General features: G+C 48.2%; 2 protein-coding genes across 3 annotated transcripts; both read right to left on the bottom strand.

Annotated features, from left to right (window-relative positions):
- Positions 1-7931: 7931 nt before the first annotated feature.
- Positions 7932-16313, bottom strand: COX6B1 (cytochrome c oxidase subunit 6B1). Its single transcript, XM_081215645.1, has 4 exons — positions 16191-16313; positions 14300-14416; positions 13037-13137; positions 7932-8123 (listed from the first exon to the last, which is right to left on the bottom strand). Exons 2-4 carry the CDS (start codon positions 14403-14405, stop codon positions 8070-8072), a joined length of 261 nt encoding a protein of 86 aa, XP_081071771.1. The 5' UTR covers positions 14406-14416; positions 16191-16313; the 3' UTR covers positions 7932-8069.
- Positions 16314-18317: 2004 nt separating this feature from the next.
- On the bottom strand, positions 18318-20649 carry ETV2 (ETS variant transcription factor 2; the record flags this gene model as incomplete). Of its 2 annotated transcripts, XM_081215627.1 has the most annotated exons (6): positions 18318-18522; positions 18769-18881; positions 19326-19784; positions 20044-20103; positions 20375-20488; positions 20580-20649. In XM_081215627.1, 6 exons carry the CDS (start codon positions 20647-20649, stop codon positions 18322-18324), a joined length of 1017 nt encoding a protein of 338 aa, XP_081071753.1. In that variant the 3' UTR covers positions 18318-18321. The 2 variants fall into 2 exon arrangements, with proteins under 2 accessions (XP_081071753.1, XP_081071754.1); XM_081215628.1 differs by lacking the exons at positions 19326-19784; positions 20044-20103 and having other exon boundaries at positions 20411-20488.
- Positions 20650-21103: the final 454 nt, after the last annotated feature.

Raw genomic sequence — 21103 nt, 5'->3', positions numbered from 1 at the left:
ACAACTACTGAAGCTCGTGTGCCTAGAGCCCGTGCTCCACAACAAGAGAAGCCACCGCAATGAGAAGCCTGCACACTGCAACAAAGAGTAGGCCCCGCTCGCCGCAACTAGAGAAAGCCTATGAGCAGCAACAAAGACCTAATGCGGCCAAAATAAATAAAGAAATAAATAAAATGTATTTATTAAAAAAAAAAAGAAATAAATAATCTGTTAAGGGAATTCCCTGGCAGTCCAGTGGTTAGGACTCCGCGCTTTCACTGCGGAGGTCCTGGGTTCAGTCCCTGGTTGGGGCACTAAGATCCCGTAAGCCGTGTGGCACAGCTAAAAAAAAAAAAAAAAAAACTGTTAAGAGAGTAGATCTCATGTTAAGTGTCCTACACACACACACACACACACACACACACACACACACACACACACAGTGAGAAGGAAAAGTTCCTTTATGTGTCCACAGCCCAGAAAGGAGACCAATGTATCAGGAGCAAATCATATCTAGAGAGCATTTTCAACACACAGGGCACTGCTCTAAGCACTTCACATATAGTATCAGGCACTGTTCTAGGCACTTTACACATAGCATCCCATTTAATCTGCACAACAGCCCAACGAGGAAAGTGTCATTAACTTCATTTTACAGATGAGGAAACCATGACACAGAGAGGTCAAGTAATTTGCCCAAGGCCTCAGAGTTAGTAAGTGGTAGAGCCTGCATTTGAACTGAGACAGCCTGGCTCTAGTGCCTACCCCCTTAACTACTACACTACACCATACAGCCTCTCTGGGTGATACTGACTCTGCTGGAATATTTTCCTTTTTTTTAAGCCAAGAAAACGTATTCAGGGAATTCCCTGGCAGTCCAGTGGTTAGGACTCCTTGCTTTCACTGCCAAGGGCCTGGGTTCAGTCCCTGGTTGGGGAACTAAGATCCCACAAGCCACATGGTGTGGTCAAAAAAAAAAAAAAGAAAAGAAAAAAGAAGAAAACATATTCATGCATTACTTGCACAATTTGAAAAAGTTCAAGAATATCAGATTGACAAGGAATGATTTCCAGATACTATTATTAATGGAGAAAAGCAAGGTTCAGAATGCCAGGAACAGCAGGCTACTATGGTGGGTAGGCAAGTAAGAGGGAGGATCTGCTTGCAAATGTATGAACTAGCTTTGGAAGGACACACAAGAAACTAGCGATGGCGGTCCCCTCGTTGTGGCTAGAGGAGGTGGGGAAATGACTGCTTTTTCCTGCATATTTTTGTACCTCTGTAAAAGTTGAGAGAGTGATGTTATCAAAATGGTGAAATAGGACTTTTTCTACCGTCGTCCCCCAAAAGTGATTTTGAAAATCACTCACAGATGAGAAGTCTGGGTATCCAGCAGAGAAGTTCCAGCACATTGCTGGGGGAAAAAAAATCCAAGATTCGATGCACTGAAGAGGAATACTGAGTTTTGCATAACTGGGGGTGGGTGGGTGGAGCAGGGAGAATAGCAGCCAGGGCTATCAGAAAGAATCAAAGGGACTCGGATCCTAGTAACCACATCACACACAGTAGGAAGACTGCGCATGAGCCACTGGCCGTGCCTCGCCTGTGGTTCCCCCACAGCTGGCCCACAGCACCTCCAGTGCTCTGCGTGCCTCATCCACACACATTCCCACCTCATGACCAGCTCCCTGTGCACACCCTTGAGGGCTGTGAGAGGGAGCCTCTGCAGATGGCTACTGAGCGCATGCAGAAAGTCAGCCAACTCTGGGGGATTAGGAGAAAGCATATGAACTTCGGCGTTCAGCACAGTCCCAGGGAAAGCAAACAGGAGGCTGTCAGCATTCAGTCTGGCTTTGCAGGATTGACAGAAGGCATACAGTCTTAAGAATTCCCCCTCAAGAGGGAACAAGAAATGATGGAGCAGATGTATCCATAGAAAAGTCCTGAGAAAGCCTCAGAATCCCTACCAGGGCTGATGGAAGGTATTGCTCATCTGAAGCCAGTCAGTAAGACTGAAGGAGGTGACCAATTCTTCAAAAGCAAAGGAAGCAATGCAAGACTTCACGAAACGTGAAAAATCAAGGAAACATGACACCACCAAAGGAACACAATAATTTTCCAGTAACCAACCCCAGTGAAATGGAGATCTGTGGTTTTCCTGATATGGAATTTTAAATAATTGTTTTAGGGAAGCTTTTCTTGAGCTACAAGAAAACACGAAAAGACAATTCAATGAAATCAAGAAAACAATACAGAAAATGAGAAGTTTAACAGAGACATAGAAATTATAAAAGAGAACCAAACAGAAGTTCTGGAGCTGAAGAATACAATGAATAAACTGAAAAATGGAGTAGAAAGCATCAACATAGCTTTGATTAAGTAGAAGAAAGAATCTGTGAAGTAGAAGACAGTTCAATTGAAATTTCCAGACAGAAGAGAACAAAGAAAAATGAATGAAAACGAGTGAAGAAAGCCTGTGTGAACTATCGGATACCATTAAGAGAAATAAATTATGCATTATTGGATTCCCAGAAGGAGAAGGGACGGAGAAAGGGGGAGAAAGCTTATTAAAAGAAAAAATGGCTGAGAACTTCGCAAATCTGAAGAGCAATTTGGACATTCAAATTCACTAATCTCATAAGCTTCCCCACAATTTTTTAAAAATATTTTATTCCAGTATAGCTTATTTTTAAAATCTTTTTGGCTGCATTGGGTCTTCGTTGCTGTGCTCGGCTTTCTCTAGTTGCGGTGAGTGGGGGCTACTCTTCGTTGCGGTGCGTGGGCTTCTCATTGCGGTGGCTTCTCTTGTTGCAGAGCACAGGCTCTAGGCACGCGGGCTTCAGTAGTCGTGGTGCACGGGCTTAGCTGCTCCGCGGCATGTGGGATTTTCCAGGACCAGGGATCGAACCCGTGTCCCCTGCATCGGCAGGCAGATTCTTAATCACTGCGCCACCAGGGACGTCCCTCCCCCAAAATTTCAACTAAAACACGCACACACACACACACACACACACACACAAACGTCTCCAAGATACAATAAAACTGTCTAAAATGAAAAACAAAGGCACGATGTTAAAAGCAGCAAGAAAAAATATCCTTACCTACAAAGAAACTCTCATAAGGCTATCAGTGGATTTCTCAGCAGAAACCTTATAGGCCAGGGGAGAGTAAGATAATATATTCAAAGTGCTGAAAGAGGAAACTGCCAACCAAGAATACTTACCTGTAAAAGTTGTCTTTTAGAAATGAAGGAGATAAAGACTTCTCAAACAAACAAAAGGTGAGGGAATTTATCATCATCAGAACTGCCTTACAAGAAATGCTGAAAGGAGTTCTACAAGCTGAAATGAAAGGATGCTAACTAGTAACATAAAAAGATGAAAATATAAAACACACTGGTAAAGGTAAGTATATAGTCCAATTCAAACACTCTAATACTATAATACAGTGGTGTGTTAATCACTTAACTCTAATATGAAGATTAAAGGACAAAAGTATCAAAATTAACAATAGATAAAATAATTTGTTAATGGACACACAATATAAAGAGATGTTAATTGTGACATCAGAAATATAAAATGGGGGTGTACAAGGATAGTATTTGTAAGTGATTTGAAGTTAGCAACTTTACTGAATTTGTTGATCAGTTCTAACACTTTTTTGGTGGAGTCTTTAGGACTTTCTACATATAAGATCGTATCACGTTCAAACAGAGACCACTTTACTTCTTCCTTTCTGATTTGAATGACTCTTCTTTTTCTTGCATAATTGCTTTGGCTGGGACTTTCAGTACTATGTTAATAGGAGTGGTGAGTGAGCACCCTTGTCTTGTTTCTGATCTTAGAGGAAAAGCTTTCAACTTTTCATCGTTCAGTATGACGTTAACTATGGTCTTGCCATATATGGCCTTTATTATGTTGAGGTATGTTCTTTCTATGTGGGGTTATGCCGAGTTGAACACGATGAGGGTATACTATATCCAAATTCATATCATCACATGGATTTATTGCAACAAATTTCCCCTATTAAATCCCTTTCTACTTAATATGCCTTGAAAGGTTTCTGTTTTCTGCACTGAACCCTCTCCTATACAGATACACTAAAGGGAAACCCACAGCCACATGGACTGGCAGGGGAATAGAAGCCCCAGTTTCCTCACTTGCAAAATAGGGGTCATAATCATACATGGCTTATTGAGTTGCTGGAAGATCTGCGATAAGGCAGGTAAGGTGTCCAGTGGGGTAGCTTCAGAGTAGTTTTACAGCCTGCAGCTCTACCCTAAGGAGGAGTGAGGTGGAAAGTCCTGTACTCAACTGAAACAAGGGAGCTGGGTGAGAAATGGTGTTGAAGCAGTCTCTGCAAGAGGAGGCGGGTGAGAAAATGCCTCATGGCAGCTCTTTGCAAGACTGCTTATCTCCTTTTGTTTCAGGAGGAATCACCAGTTCTGCTGTGGTTCGGGTCAGACCACAACTAAGTACTGCTTACGTGGCTCATGTGGAGATGTGCAAGGTTGTCGTGGTGGAACCATTCCCCATAGTATCATCCCACAGGTCATCTGCCAGATATTTCCAGAGGAAGACGGCTAGTGGCCCCCACTAATGGGGCAACCTGGCATCAGGTACCTCCTGATGGGAAGCAATAAGGAAGATACACACAGGAAGGATTCTTGCAAAAAATACTTAATCTGCATCTAATCAAGCCTTTAGAGCTAACTTCCAGTTTATAAGAACTACAGATGGTGGAAGAAGCTAAATGACACCATGAGGAAACAATCAGACAGATCCAGAATGGGGAACATTTTACAAGACAGCTGGCCTGGCCTCTTAAAAAATTCCACTCTTACAAGAGTGGGTGGGGCGGGGGTGGGGCTATTCTAGAATTGAAAAACTACTAGACCTAAAGATCAAATGCAGGTGAACCTTGATTGGATCCTGGTATAAAAAATAAACAACAGGACTTCCCTGGTGACGCAGTGGTTAAGAATCCGCCTGCCAGCGCAGGGGACAAGGGTTTGATCCCTGGTCTGGGAAGATCCCACATGCCACAGAGCAACTAAGCCCGTGCACCACAACTACTGAGCCTGCACTCTAGGGCCCGTGACCCACAACTACTGAAGCCCACGCGCCTAGAGCCCACAACAAGGGAAGCCACCACGAGAAGCCCGTGCACCACAATGAAGAGTAGCCCCCGCTCACCGTAACTAGAGAAAGCCCGTGCACAGCAACGAAGACCCAACACAGCCAAAAATAAATAAAAAATAAACAAAAAAACAACAACAGGGGCTTCCCTGGTGGCGCAGTGGTTGAGAGTCCGCCTGCCGATGCAGGGGACACAGGTTCGTGCCCTGGTCCGGGCAGATCCCACATGCCGCGGAGCGGCTGGGCCCGTGAGCCGTGGCCGCTGAGCCTGGGCATCCGGAGCCTGTGCTCCGCAACGGGAGAGGCCGCAACAGTGAGAGGCCCTCGAACCGCAAAAAAAAAAAAAAAAAAAAAAAACAGTAAAAAGATTTTGGGGTATGATTTGGGAAATATGAATCTGAGATGTTAGGGAATTCGTGTTTGTTTTTCTTAGGAGTGACAACTGTATTGAAGAAACATGGCATTTTTGAAAGATACATGCTTAAGTACTTATCAGTGAAGTTGTCAGCATGTTTGGAAAGCACTTTTAAATGATTCAGGAAAAAATTACATGTACACATATACAAAGTAGATATGACATAATAGAACAACTGTTAAAAACTAGGTGGTTGGTATAAGGGCAATTATTGTACTATTTGTCCACTTTTTCTGTATGCTTGAAAATTTTCATAATGATGAAAGAGGGAAAAAATATATATATGTTTAAAATCCCTGTCCTCACAGAAATTACATTCTAGTGGTGGGGGGACAATTATCAAGGATGAATAAATAAAATACAGGAATATTAGTGTAAATACTTAAGAAACCAAAGGGGTGAGGGCTGCAAAGTGTGTGTGTGGAGTCAAATTGGTAGGTCGAGCAGCCAGGGAAGGGCACACTAAGTTGTATTTGGGGAAGAGCTGAACGCAGGAGGGAGTGAGCTGTGTGGCTAAGCCTGCACAGAGCAAGCAGCAGTTGCACAGGCCTTGAAGCTGGAGTAAGCCTGGTGCGTTGACCTTCTCATTACCTCACAGGGTTCTTGTCACACTGAAGAGGTCTGTGGGAGGAACTGCATGAGCAAAGAGCAGTGGGAGAGCAAAGAGGAAATGGGAGAACCATATCAAATCCTTATCAAATCAAATAGACAAGATAAATGCTTCTAGATGTACAGGCTATCTCTGTAACTGCTAATGGTGGCAGCCTCTGGGCAGGACTGGGTGACTGGGGTCAAAGGAAGTCCTATATCTTTTCACTGGACTTCCTGTTTCATTTGAAATTTTCACCATGTTTCTTTCCTATTCCTGACACATGCCAGAAGCTTCAACAGTCCCTCAAAGCCCCTAAGCATGCACTAGGCTCCTGTTTACAGCGCCCCTCCTCATGGGGGGCCATTTCAGAAGAGCCCTCTCTAGGGCCATTTTCCCTCAATACAAGAATCATCTCTGTTCTTTTGAACATACTTCAGATAAGTTTGTTACACAACCATCTGAGTGGTCTTGAGGAAACGCCAATTTGGCCACAACATGGTACTCTAGCTGGTCACGCTGTGTAAGGAGTTCCCTGTTGACAAGTTTGCGGTGGATGATATTTTGTACTGTTATTGTGTGGCAATTCCTTTGGGGACATCAAGAAAGAACATTTCTTAACTTGGCCTACTTAAATGACTTCCAATTGTCACCATGATCAACATGATTAAGAGGCCTAGAAAATAGGGAGAAATTACACATTGCACAGAAGACTGCTTATTAGATGATATTAAGAATGTATTAACTTTTAGATGTAATTATATGATTATGTTTAAAATAAACCTGTATCTTGAAGAGATACATATACTTACTTATTTCTGGATAAAATATGATCTCCAGTATTTGCCTTAAAATTACCTAGAGGGGGGCCTCCCTGGTGGCGCAGTGGTTGAGAGTCCGCCTGCCGATGCAGGGGATACGGGTTCGTGCCCCGGTCCGGGAGGATCCCATATGCCGCGGAGCAGCTGGGCCCGTGAGCCATAGCCGCTGAGCCTGCGCATCCGGAGCCTGTGCTCCGCAACGGGAGAGGCCACAACAGTGAGAGGCCCACGTACCGCAAAAAAAAAAAAAAAAAAAAAAAATTACCTAGAGGGGTAATTCCTTGGTGGTCCAGTGGTTAGGACTCAGCACTTTCACTGCTGAGGGCTCGGGTTCAATCCCTGGTTGGGGAACTAAGATCCCACAAGCCACATGGCGTGGCCAAATAAATAAATAAGTAAAAATAAAATAACCTAGAGGGAGCGGGGTGTTCACTTGCTGATAATTGTTGAAGCTAGGTGATGGGTACATAGGAATTTTTATTATACTATTTTCATGTGGTTCAAAACATAAGTTTTTTTAAAAATTATACAGATAATAAAGGAGAACATACAGATAAATTTTAGCACATACAGGAACTTGAGGTTATTTTGTATAATCACTCACTCTATTGTCTGGTAAAGAAGAGATGGTCGGGCTTCCCTGGTGGCGCAGTGGTTGGGCGTCCGCCTGCCGATGCAGGGGACATGGGTTCGTGCCCCGGTCCGGGAAGATCCCACATGCTGCGGAGCGGCTGGGCCCGTGAGCCATGGCCGCTGAGCCTGCGCGTCCGGAGCCTGTGCTCCGCAACGGGAAAGGCCACAACAGTGAGAGGCCCGCATATCGCCAAAAAAATTAAAAAAAAAAAGAAGAGGTGGTCAAAGTTTATTAAAAGAAAAATTTAATAAAAGAAAAAAAAAAACACCTGAATTCAGTCTCTCTTACTGGTCAAGGTACTAATTCCGCCCCAGCTTCTGGCCCCATCATCCAGCTCTTTTACACATACACAGCCTTACACTCTTCCAACGAGTATTTATTATTAGTTAAGCCATGATTCAGGACCCCAGGGTGGGGATCACTATGTACCCAGGTTTCCCTTCACTACCCTGGGGAGAAGGACGGAGGACAGAGAAGGTGGGGTGGAGCCAGTTCAGATCTTCCCAGGAAACGTGCCTTCTGCCCGGCGGTCGTCCCAGGCTGACACCTGTGGAAAGACAGAGAGTGTTACTCCCTTCCTCCACAGGGAAACCAGATGGGTGAACTTCTTTGTGTTCCCCACTTTGCCTACCTGTTCAGTCAACAAGTAACCCCAGGACCTGCTATGTGCCAGTACTGGCAACTGTTCCAGGAGCCAGGGAACCAGTAGTGACCCAGAAGGACAAGAATCACTGTCCTGAATGAGCTGACACGAACTGACCCACTGAGGGGACAAGGGGTGGGGCGGGGGGTGGGGTGGTGGTGGAGGAATAATAGCAGGCAGACTCACTGCAGAGCTGTCTGTGGGGAGATGTGTGTAAAGACCTTCAAAAGTGTGACCAGGCCCTGCTTCAGGAACCCCAGAGTCAACCCTCAACGATGTCTGTCAGAACAGAAGAAAGAAGGAATACTGCGCAGCTGTGAAAAAAAAAATGGGGCTATCTATGCTCCAGCAGGAATGCATCTCTAACGATCAAATGCACAATCAAGTGCAAAAAGGTCCAAACCGGCTACAGAGTGTGATCCTACTATTGCTCACAGATGTATGCATACATATACAAAATGATGGACAGGCCCATATCGAACTGTTAACACTCCCCCGAGATAACACTCTGCAACTTGTGGACCCTCCTACAGGCAGTCAGAGCACATTTATTTTTATATACACACACACATTCACATTTACATGCTATACATTAGAGGCAATGGATAAATGCATGGACAAGGAAGACAATCTGCATCCCTGCTCCATCGCTTCCTAGCTGTAATTTCCTCATGCAAATTACTCAACCTTTCAGGGCCTCAGTTTCCAATTTTGTAAAATGAGGATACTGATAATAGTACCTATCTTTCTTTTTTTTTAAAGCATGTTTGCCCTTATATGATATAAGGCACTTACAAAGTAGCCTGCCCATAGCAAGTGCCTGTTTTATTTACACACATACACCAGATATCACAAATACTCCTTACTTAAATTGGGCCATACTATACAGATTTTCCCCCCCATACTATACAGATTGTCTTGCAACTTGCTTTTTCCATGAGTCTTAGAGCTCTTTCTGTATTCTGTCACATAGATTAAGATGAATATACCATCATATATAACTTGTTTCTGAATGTTCCCCATTACAAACAACTCTGCAATGGCTGTCCTTGTACACAAACATTTTTATAGGATGTGTAGATGTGAAACTGCCACATCTAGAGTATGATTTTTTTCATTTTGAAAGATCCTGTCTCAGGATTGACCTTAACAGTGATTGGACCTGGGCTTCCCTGGTGGCGCAGTGGTTAAGAACCCGCCTGCCAATGCAGGGAATACAGGTTCGAGCCCTGGTCCAGGAAGATCCCACATGCTGCGGAGCAGCAAAGCCTGTGCGCCACAACTACTGAGCCTGCGCTATGGAGTGCGCCAGCCACAACTACTGAGCCTGCATGCCACAGCTACCGAAGCCCGCCCACCTAGAGCCCGTGCTCCACAATAAGAGAAGCCACCGCAGTGAGAAGCCCATGCACTGCAACGAAGAGTAGCCCCCGCTTGCCGCAACTAGAGAAAGCCCGCGCACAGCAACAAAGACCCAATGCAACCAAAAATAAATAATAAATAAATAAATTAATTAATTAAAAAAAAAAGTGATTGGACCAATCTATAGAACCACGAATACTTAGTACTATCTTCCACTCCCCATCCCTTTTAAATTAAAGGGTCAGGCTGGTCTGATCCTTTGGCAAATTAGTCTTTTTCCAATAGTCCCACTTCATGGAAAGGAAATTAAGGAAACCATTCAAAGAGAAGGCAAAACATTTTCTCAATGGAATTGTACACTGCAGTATCATTTAAAATAGTGAAAAAAGACCGAGTCCAGCTAAAGGGGAAGGGACTATTTTTTAACTATTAAAGACAATGGCTACCCAATAACCGAGCAGGTTGTACTGACATGAAAATAGGTTAACAATGCAAGTAAAAAAGCCAAGGATAAACAGTATCTACAGTATGATCCGTATCTATATCTAAAAAGTATATAGGGACTTCCCTGGTGGCGCAGTGGTTAAGAATCCGCCTGCCAGTGCAGGGCACACGGGTTTGATCCCTGGTCCGGGAAGATCTCACATGCTGCGCGGCAACTAAGCCCATGCGCCACAGCTACTGAGCCTGCGCTCTAGAGCCCGTGAGCCACAACTACTGAGCCTGCGTGCCTAGAACCCATGCTCCGCAACAAGGGAAGCCACCGCAATGAGAAGCCCGTGCATCACAACGAAGAGTAGCCCCCGCTCGCTGCAACTAGAGAAAGCCCATGTGCAGCAACGAAGACCCAACACAGCCAAAGATAAATAAATAGAATAAATTAAAAAGAAAAAAGTATATAAACATACACCAACACCTACTCACACATTAGCACACAGAAAAGGAAGTGGAAGATTTATACCAAATTTCTAAGGGAAGTTAACTTTGGACTCAGAAGGGGGTGACTTAGAGGAGTTTTTCACTTTTTACATTATAAAAGTCTCTCACTTTGAAGGTTTACTGTGTTTTTTATGAAGAAACTAAAGATTTTTTAAAATGGGAAAATAAAAGGGAGTTCCTTGGTGGCCTAGGGGTTAGGATTCAGGGCTTTAACTGCTGTGGCCCAGGTTCAATCCCTGGTCAGGGAACTGAGATCCTGAAAGCCTTGCGATGTGGGGAAAAAAAAAAAGAAAGAAAAAGAAAAGAAAAGATGATTGGAAAAAATGTTTTAAATGCTCATATAGGATAAGCGCTGGACTCACAGCCCTACTCCTCCCCAAATACACATACTGGGATTAGAGACTAAGTTTTAAAAATACACAGGAAACACCTGGAAGATGTTACAGTATTATCAGCCAGGTCAGGAGGATGAGAAACAATTTTTTGCCCCTTCCTCTATTTCTTAAGTTTCTGAGAAGTGGTTATATTGCTTATACAAAAAACAAAAACGAACAATAGCGATAACAAAACACTTATTTTTACTTCACCAAATTTCTGGAATAAAGAAGCCAGGGCTGGGCTTCCCTGGTGGCACAGTGGTTGAGAGTCCGCCTGCCGATACAGGGGACACGGGTTCGTGCCCCGGTCCGGGAAGATCCCACGTGCCGCGGAGAGGCTGGGCCCGTGAGCCATGGCCACTGAGCCTGCACATCTGGAGCCTGTGCTCCGCAACGGGAGAGGCCACAACAGTGAGAGGCCCACGTACCGCAAAAAAAAAAAAAAAGAAAAAAAAGAAAGAAAGAAAGAAAAGAAGCCAGGGCTGCTGGGTATAAAGCGTGTGTTCACATCCAGCCCTCAGAAGGCAGAGACAGCAGGCACCCGAGGGGAGGAACCACAGAATCTAACGCTCCCCAGGTAAGGGCAGGCCCAGGTCCCAAAGGCTGGGGTGTGGGGCAGCACCAGGACTGGAAGCATGTTTCCTAGCACCCTGTCCAGCACTCACCTAATGCAGGCCCTGAGGCTGGAGGATGGATATTATGGGATCACGATGTCATGATACCCAAGATCACGCAGGGACAAGGAGAAATCCTGGGAGGGGAGAGCGTACTCAGACACTTGACAGAGTGTGGCCACAGAGGTGGGAGGCAAACCAAACAAGCTGAGGAAGAGTGCATTAAGGCAACCTGTTCTCAAGAAACAAGCCCCAAAGATGTACATCAAAATTATAACACAATCTCCATCAAAGGGGGCCAGTTAAATAAAAGCATTTGTAAGGTAAGGACTTCCCTGGCGGTCCACTGGTTGAGACTCCGCACTTCCACTGCAGGGAGCGCAGGTTCGATCCCTGGTTGGGGAACTAAGATCTCACATGCTGTGCAGCACAGCCAAAAAATTTTAAAAAAGAAAAGAAAAAAACAAAAACGAATGAGGTAGATCTATATGCACTGTCATAAAAAAGGCTCAAGACACATTGATAAGTCAAAGCAAGTCACAGAACAGACTATATAGTATGACCCATGCATACACAGCAAGTTCCACAGGCTTATGTATGATAAATGTATATAGAGAAAGATGAATCGGTTAACAGTAGTTACCTCAGGGGAGGGGGACTGGGGAGCGAGAGTGGACATCTACTTTTCATTTTATTGTACTGCTCAGTAGTGTACTGTACTGTTTTATTTTTTTAAATGAGTACTATTAGTTTTGTAATAATATCATATTTTGATTTTAAGACATGATTTTTTTCATTTTAACATCTCTGAAAATAGCATGCTTGTTACATCCATTTCTGGCATTAAAAAAAAGATTTAAACATCTCTCAGTGTTTCTTGTAGTCGATGGGGTCTTTGACTTGATGAAATAAAGTAATATTTTATTTAAAAAAAGAGGGTGTGGCAGAATATTAAATAGTAACAACGGGTCTGGTCAGATCAGGCCTAGAAGGACTGCCTTATCGCATCCCTGTTTTTTAGAAATGCATGCTGAAGTAGGTAGGGGTGAAATGACATGTCTGGGATTTGCTTCAAAATACTTCAGCAAAGGAAAGAGGAAAAAGAAAAGGAAATGGAAGAAATGTGGAGAAATCCTGAAACTATTCAGTTTGGGTGATGGGTATATTTGGGGGGGTCACTGAATTATTCTCTCTACTTTTATGTATATTTGGAAATGCTCATATGAAAAAAGGACAGGATTCCAAAAGATGGTGAGCTCCATAGGGACAGGGCATTTACTTGTAGAGTGTCTGGGTGAGACAGATCTGGTTGCCTTGGCTGAGAGCCTGGCTGGTTGAGAGTACCGGCGAAAGGAGGAAAGGGAGGTGATTCTAGGAAGAAGAAAAGGCCACATCCACGGCCAGTGTGATGCCTTGTCCTCCCTTTGCCTCTCACAGATGAGCTCCCATGAAGTCACCACACGCCCCTCTGCTAGGACCCCACCCCCACCCCAGCACCCCAAGGGCCCCAGGAGGAGGCACATACCCAGGATATGGGGCAGAGGGACTTGTACACACGCCGGTACCATTCACACACGGAGACGTCACCCCCTTTAGCAGTCATTGCCTTCTCACAGCGGTGGAAGTCTGTGAAGAACGGGGATCAGGGTCAGCCCAGACCAAGGGCTGGAACACATTTTTGATCAAAATTCACAGAAATCGTTTTTACTTCACAACCAGTTACACAAATCCCCCCTACCCCCAAGTTTCACAAAGAAAGCATACCCTTACAAGTGTAGTACTCAAAAGGGCTAGACACACGTCACTAAGCTGATTTTGCAACCCCTAAAGAACGACCGTTCTACTTGAAAATTCTGGGGTCAGGAATGATAAGGCAACCTGAGAGGTGTGTGTGGGGATTATGGAAGTCCAGAACCAGGGCAGGGGAAGGGGACGGTGGTCTCGATGCTAAGATGCTGGCATCCTGGAGAGGAAGACAGGAGGGGGATAATCTGGTTTATAATAGGAAATTAATTCAAAAATTACTCCAAGTATTACACTCCTGGGCACACTCCCTAGAGAGAAAAGCATTCACATGGACATCAAAGTACATTTATAAGCATGTTTATAGCAGCACCATTCATAAGAGCCCCAAACTGGAAACCATGCAAGTGTCCATGAATAAAATGTGGAAAACTGTACAGCAATAAATATGAGCAAAACACATGCCACAGCATGGATGAATCTTCAAAACTGTTGAATGAAGACATCCAAACATAAGACAACACATACAGTGTTTATAAAGATCACAAAGAGACAAACCTCACAGCAGTGATAAAACCAAAGTGTGACTGCCCTGAGTCTGTGGGGTTACATCTCTCTTGGGGAGAGTAGAGTGTTGTTTTCAAGACAGGGCATGCAGTAGGCATGGGAGCCCAGAGGGCTGGCAGAATCTAGTTTTCTATCCAGATTATAGTTTCATGGGGGATGCACTTTAGAATTATTCATTTAGCTGTACATTATGTTTTATTATGTACTTCCTGTATGTATGTCACATTCCATAAGTACACACACACACGTCTTGGGGGAAAAAAATCACTGTGGGAACCAAAGTTTGTGACCCTGGGCCAGATCTTAAGCACAGGTGGTGATGAGGGGCACAGGCCCTGCGAGGTCAGATGATCAGAATACAAGAGAAGAGGCCTGGGATGCATAGGTCCCCTGCGAGGAGCCAAGAGGCAAGCGACTTGAGGTGTGCGACCAGGGGAAGGTCAACACTGCGCCCCCGGCCCCACCATGTCCTGCTCACCCAGGTAGTTCTGCCAGCAGTTCCTCGTCTGGTTCTGGTTGGGGAAGCGGCTGTCAAAAGGAGCAGTCTGGTAGTTCTTGATTTTGGTCTTGATGTCCTCTGCCATAGTGCTGACTCCTGGAGGCAGAGAATGGGTGCTGGCAGGGGTTCTGGAGCTGGCAAGGGGCTGTCAGTCCACCCAGGCCCGGTGAGCAACAAGCCAACGCCCCTCCCTCTCAGTACACACAGAGGTGAAGGCAGGGCAAGAACACATTAAGGGTGGAAGTCACAGTAGGGTGTCTGAGGGAGTCAACTCCTTGGTATAATCAGGCTTTATTTGTCCCAACATAACACCAGCTGACATTCACTGAGCGCTTACTATAAGCACGGAAGCTTTATTCCTACAGTCACTCTAAAAGGCAGAAACTATTACTATCACTGCTTCACAGACAAGAGACAGGGTGTTTAAGCGACTTCCCAAGGTCATTCAGCACACAGGTGGTGGAGCTGCACTCTATCACTAACAACCTACACTGCAGACGTTCTTAATGTCTACTGGTGCCATGAACTCCTCAGGGGTCTAATGAACCCCTTCTCAGAATATGTTTAAATGCATTTAAAGGGGACTTCCCTGATGGTCCAGTGGTTAAGAATCCGCCTTCCAATGCAGGGGACGGGGGTTCGATCCCTGGTCGGGGAACTAAGATCTCACCCGCCCCGGGGGCAACTAAGCCAGCACGCCACAACTAAAGAGAAGCCTGCGCGCCTCAACGAAGATCCCGCGTGCCGCAACTAAGACCCGACGCAGCCAAAAAGAAAATAAATAAATAAAAATTTAAGAATGCATTTAAAAATTGCATAGGATCACAAAGAAAACCAGTTACTTGTAGCTGAGGATTTATTAACTACCACAATTTCAAAATAATCATGCCTGGAAATGATATGCTGTGAAATCTGCAACCATAATGGTCTGTAAGATGACCTATGATTTTGATTGCTGACAAAGTCACAGATGATGCCAATACTACTAGGGCTATTGCCTCCATTCTTAACTGAAGGAAATGCTACATTTTAATTAGAAACTAGCAGAAGTACAGATGTAAATTTCCCCCCGTTCAAGTACTAACACCCCTTGAATTCTACAGATTCTGTGTACCCAAGGTTAAAAACCTGTGCTATAATCTCTCTTATGAGGTGACACACTGTTTTCTTCAGGGAATCCGAGAGAAACTGCCTCTATCAGATTATTCGAAGAGTCGTGGGGTTACACAGAAGTAAGCAGACCAGTAATAAATTCAAGCGACCCAGGGTAGCGGTAAGGATCTGGGGCACCGGAGGAGAGCCTTTCCGGGAGCGGGGTGATGTGAACACCAGCCGCTGGGACACAGACGCGGTCGGAAGAGTTGTTTTGGAAGCGATCTCCACCCGCTTTCAGGAGTGAGGGTGGACTGCGGATGACGCTGCAGCCCCTCCAACGTCCAAGGGACAGGAGGGGCCAGACACCAGGAAGCCAGGCTGCGGTCTAGGCAAGCCGGGGGGGGGGGGAGGTCGGGGGTCGTGGGGGGAGGGGCGCCTGCGGCCTGGTGACTAAGAGCACTGCAGTCCTGGTCGCTGGCTAAACTGCATAATATTTGATCCTCAGTTGCCTGCCAGTCAAAAAGGAATAATCGCAGGCCCTATCTCATAGGGTTGGAGGGAGGATTACATGAAGCAATATAAATCGCTTGGAATGTTCCTGGCATCGAAGAACTAAATAATCGTCAGTTACGATTACTAACTGAACAGGACCCCAGGGCTCCTGGAGGTCAGCCGCCGCCGACCGGAAACCTTATCTCGTTCTCCGGGAAGCAAGGGTCGGGCTCCACAGTTCCCCAGGCTGGGGTTCCAGGGCCCCCGAGGCCCCCACACTCACCTAAAGATGCTCCTGAAGTCCCTGGAAGCTCAATGTGACCCTCAGCAATGACGCCAGCGTCGGACCGGAAGCGGAACGAAGACCGGCCGGAAGCGGGACGAGGCAGCGCACTGGGGAGTCTTCCGCACGGCTAGAGCGCCGTGCTGGAGCGGTTCAGGCCACGCCCATGCGAGCGAACTCCGACCTTCCTATTGGGCTGAATGCCTGTTCATCCTCAATCCCCGCCCAATCGTAAGCTTGCGTGGCACTTGGAACCGCACGGAGCTATGGCTGTGCCAAGCTGTGGGCGCAGCGTGGTCACCTCTCTGTCTTTACCAGGAGAAAGGAGTCTGGGTCTTGGGACTGGCTGGAGAGTGGTCATGGGAAAAATATCCTAGCGGAAATGCTCTTATTCGTGCAAGAATTATTTATTGAATGCTTACCCTGACAAAATCCTTGCAAATGACCTACACGGTTTGGCCCCCTTTTATACTCTTATCTCCTTCTCTTAACTGCCGCGGTTCCAGGCACACTGGCCTCCTTAGCAGTTCCTTAAACGTGCAGGCTGGCTTCCCCGTAAGGGCCTTTGCACTTGCTGTCCCCTTGGCCTGGAATGCTCTTCTTGCAGTTGGCTCCCTCCATCATGTCCTGCAGGTCTTTGTTAAAATGTCACCTTATCAATGAGTCCTCAGTCCAAATATTTAAAATTGCTATCTTGTCAGTTTCTTCCCTACTTTATTTCTCCAAAGCACTTATCTTCTGACATACTGTATCCTTCCTTTTATTGTTTATCTTTTTTTGTCTCCCTCAAAATATAATAGAAGCATCATAAAGGAGCAAGTTTTGTCTCATTCACCATTGTTTCTCTAGCACTTAAAACAGTTTCTGGCACATAGTATAGGTACTCTATAAATATTTGTGGAATGAGTGAATTTCTTGTGTGAATAAAGGGGGCTTCTGGGGACTGGAAGAGGAAGCTATGAAAGAGACCTGTTTTTGCCCCTCCCCTCAGCCTGGCCTCCAAAGCTTCTCACATACTGTGCTGGGTGCAGTGTCCAGGCCTAACTGGGTTGGAGGCCTCTTATGCATTCTGTGTTCATCAGCGTTGTAATTATTTGTGGAACTGCCTGTTTACATGCCTGCATTCACCCCCTTCAGTGAGATCTTCCCAAAGCCCAAATCCCTCCCCTGTTTAACTCCCTCCCTGGCTCCCCTGTGCCCTCAGGACAAAGTCCAGGCCCCTTACCATGGCCCACATAGGCAGTTCCAACTGGAGCTTTGTGAACTGAGCCATAGTCCCCTCTCCAGCCACGCTGATATTTTAGTTCATTGAACAGTGCTGTGAGATCTACCTCCAGGCCTTCGATTACTCTATTTCTTCTGACTGGGACATTCTTTGCCTACCCGACTTTTCAAATCAGCTATTCTCTTCTCCAGGAAATTTTCCCTGACCACCCCCCTTCCCCCAACTCAGGCTAGGGCAGATCCCTCTTTTTGGTCCCCCTCTACCCCCTAGAGTTTCCCCATCCCAGCCCTGACCACTCTGGGCTGTCCCTGGCTGGTGATGGGTCTGTCTCCCCACGGGACTGTGAGCTTCCTATGGGCAAGGTCCAGCGTTGTCTTGGTCACTGCTGAGTTCCCAGCATGGCCCATAAGGGGACCACTCAGTAGGCTCTCTTTAGAGGCTCAGTAGTTCCTAGAACAGGGTAGGCTCTCCTTAGGGTCTGAGTTCTATGGCCCCCAGCTTGGAGTGGGGAAACAGAGTAGGTGGTTTTGGGGCGTAAGCACTAGCTCTAATTCCTTGATGGTTCCTAGCACTGGGAGGTCACACAGTAAGCCCTTTTTGGAGTCTGAGTCCTCTCTTCAAGGTGGGGACAGTAAATAAACTCGAAAGTTAGTGATTGGGTCTGATTCTTGTGCAAATCCCAGTACAGGGCAGGCACATGGTAGGCAGGCCCAGTGGGGACTGTCTGATTCCTCTGCGTGTCCCACGACAGTGAGCACACGGTAGGTCCCCCGGTGTGTTTTAGGATCACACGGGGCTGTGGAGGCGATGTGGGTGTTCTGGTGCATACAGGCCCCCTAGCAGACGTAGTTAGTATCAGTGGGAAGGGTGCAAACAGCACGCACAACGATGCTTGACCGTGTATTTTTATTGAGTCGTTCCTCCCTGTCCGCTCGCCACGCAGTCGGGATAGACTAGGCCAGGCACGCGGCCCCCGAAGCGGTACGTGTACTTGCGCCCCCCGCTCTTGCGCACGATGTCGCGGCGGTAGTAGTAGCGCAGACCTCGGCTCAGCTTCTCGTAATTCATGCCGGGCTTCCTCTTGCGCTCGCCCCACAGCCGCGCCACCTAAGGCGGAGGCCGGACTTAGTCTGAGGGGGCGGGAGAGGTGGAGAGTGGGAGGGACTTGACAAGGGATGGGTGGGGCGGGGTCGGGGTTCTGGTCGGTCAGCATGGGGGTTAGGCCCGGCGGAACGGGGCGGAGTTGAGGGCGAGGCTGGGGGCGTGGCCTAGCACTAGGCGAAGTGCTGGTGGGGCCAAACTGAACACAGGGAGACCCGGGCGGGACTAAGCGGGTCTGGGAGGCTGCCCCACCTCTTTGGGGTCGCAGAGTTGGAACTCGCGGCTATTGCCCGTCCAGCGGATGCAGCTGCTACGCGCCCCGTCGTGGAGTAGCTCCAGGAGGAACTGCCACAGCTGAATGGGACCTGCGGGGTGGAGGCAAGTGAATACTCAGGTTTCCTGGCCCCAGATCATGTCGCTTCGATGACCCAGGAATCCGGATCCCCTCCTCCTCGGGGACCGAGTTCGGATTCCTCCGTCTAAGAGACCTAAGAGTTGGCCTTGGGGACCCAGGCATCGGGGCCCCCATCTGGGAGATTTAGGAGTGGCTGCCCCATCTTGGAGACCCAGGAATCCATATCCTCATCTCTTTCCTCTTGCCTAATGCAGGAGCCTAGGTCCTCCTCCCTTGCTCCCGGGAAGACTACCCGTGTCTTAGTCCTCTCCTCCCTGGGGACCCAAGAGGAGGGCCACCGCCCCCTCCTCTCTCGAGCCCCGCCAGTTTCCCGGTCTCGCCCCCTTTGGCGCCTAGGCCCCGCCTCACTAGACTCCGGCTTCTCTCCCTTGGAACAAAGTGTCTCGGACCTCACCTCGGTGGTTAGCTTTGGGGTAACAAGCCAAGGTTGCGCGGTCCGACTGCGGGCTCGGTTCGGAGGAAGTGGTGAGATCTGAAGTCTGGTACTCCTTCGAAGAGGTGGTGCAGTCCGTATGCAGCCCCGAGTCCCAGGAGATTGTATAGTCCGATCCCGCAGGCCCGCCCCACGAAATGGTAGAGTCGGCGGGCGGCTCCCCGCCGAGGCTCTTGCCCCAATAGGTGGCGCCGTCCGGGCCAACAGAATAGTCCCAGCTGGTGGAGCTGGCAGCGACCTGGGCGCCCGACCACGAGTTGGCACTTCCCGCGGAGGTGGCGCAGTTCTGGGCGGCTGCCCCTTCAGAGCCAGCCCAGAGGGCGGGACCCAGGGCCTGGGAGACGCGGCTCCAAGGGACCGAGCCGGTGCACGGCAGGTCTGTCCAGTCTCCCGACCACGGAAGAGCCTGAGGGGCGGATTCTGTGAGGACGAACGGACCCCAAGTGAGAGGAGCCCAGGTGTGCCGATCCCTGGCCCCCTCGGGGGTTCTAGGGGTCGAAGCTCTCAGCCCTGGCGCCTGGGGCTCCACGCTCCAGGATGATCTCGGTCATGCCACCTTAAGGACACAGGCGTCCCCCGTCCTATCCCCGTTCCCCCTCAAAGATCGGGGAGTCTAAACCTCTAGTCACAGTGGAGGACCCCAGTCCCCTCCTCCCCCCGCCTCTCCGCACACACTCACCCGCCCCCCATGGAGCTTCTGGGTACGGTAATGCGGAGCCCCAGTCCGGCTGTGGGAGCCCTGCGAGGGATAGGACGTAGCAGAGTTTAGGGAATGGTGTGCACAATGACTAGAGACTCCCCTCAGCCACTCAACCCAGTGGTCTTTATTTGTCAGGGACTGAGAGTTATTACCCCCGGCCCCTACTCACTCAGACCTGGGACTCTGGAGGCTGTCTGGGCCCCTCCTCCTTCAACCTCTGGAGTTCAAGCCCACACCCCTCTCCCCGCTCAACCTCAGGAGTCCAGGCACGCCCCCTTCCTCCCTTAGACTTAGAAGCCCAGCCTCTCACCTTCCCCAGCGCTCAGGGGTCCCAGCCCACAGACACTTTTCCAACATGTCTCCGCTGTCAGCGTGTCCCCTTGGAGTGCCAGTTCAGGGAAATAGAAGTCGAGTTCAGCTCCTCCTGCACGCAAGGTTAGAGCCCCGTCAGGGTCAGTGGAAGCGCCCACCTGAGCACCCTCCCCACACACATTGTCTCAGCCCCAGCAGCCTACCCAGCCCTGACAGCCTGTTCCCCAGGGGCACTTCCTGTGGTGATGCTTCATCCCAGTTCCACAAATCCATGGCTGCTCGCTGTGAATGTTCTGGGTCAGAAAAAAAAAAAGGGCCCAGGGTGAGCTGGTGACACTTAGGGACCCTGGAGTCTGAGCCCCATCCCTTGCTTCACTCAGACAGAGGAGTCCAGGCCTCTGCTCCCTCCTTCCCCAGGACCCTGGATTGTTGGCCTCCAGTGTCCTTTTCTCTCAGACCAGGAGTTAAGGGCCCCCAGACACCCAGACCCAGGAATCCAGGCCCCCAGACACCCAGACTTGCAGTCCCCAGTTCACAGCTCACCTCTGGCAGGTCCCTCTGCCCTCAGCCAGGGGTCTCAGCCCCATTTCATACCATGCACCCCCTCCCCCCGGGGGCCTGGGCAGGGGAGAATTTTCCAAGACGTCAGAGCTGGGGGTCGCAGCGGGGGTCGAGTTGCAGGGGCTGAGGCGGGGCCGAACTGTGTCACCCCCGCCCCACTCCCCTC

Source organism: Mesoplodon bidens, assembly GCF_964165515.1.
Source record: "Mesoplodon bidens genome assembly, chromosome: 18".
Taxonomy (NCBI): domain Eukaryota; kingdom Metazoa; phylum Chordata; class Mammalia; order Artiodactyla; family Ziphiidae; genus Mesoplodon; species Mesoplodon bidens.
Note: the sequence above shows the minus strand (reverse complement) of the source record. Positions and strands in the feature narration are given on the sequence as shown.

Bases quoted from the DNA above. Each gene is read 5' to 3' on its own strand.
- COX6B1 (XM_081215645.1), bottom strand. From the start codon at position 14,405: ATGGCAGAGGACATCAAGACCAAAATCAAGAACTACCAGACTGCTCCT. The intron at 13,138-14,299 runs GTGAGCAGGACA...CGTTCTTCACAG, and splicing joins CTGCTGGCAGAACTACCTGG to ACTTCCACCGCTGTGAGAAG. The intron at 8,124-13,036 runs GTATGTGCCTCC...GTCTTTCCACAG, and splicing joins CCCTCTGCCCCATATCCTGG to GTGTCAGCCTGGGACGACCG.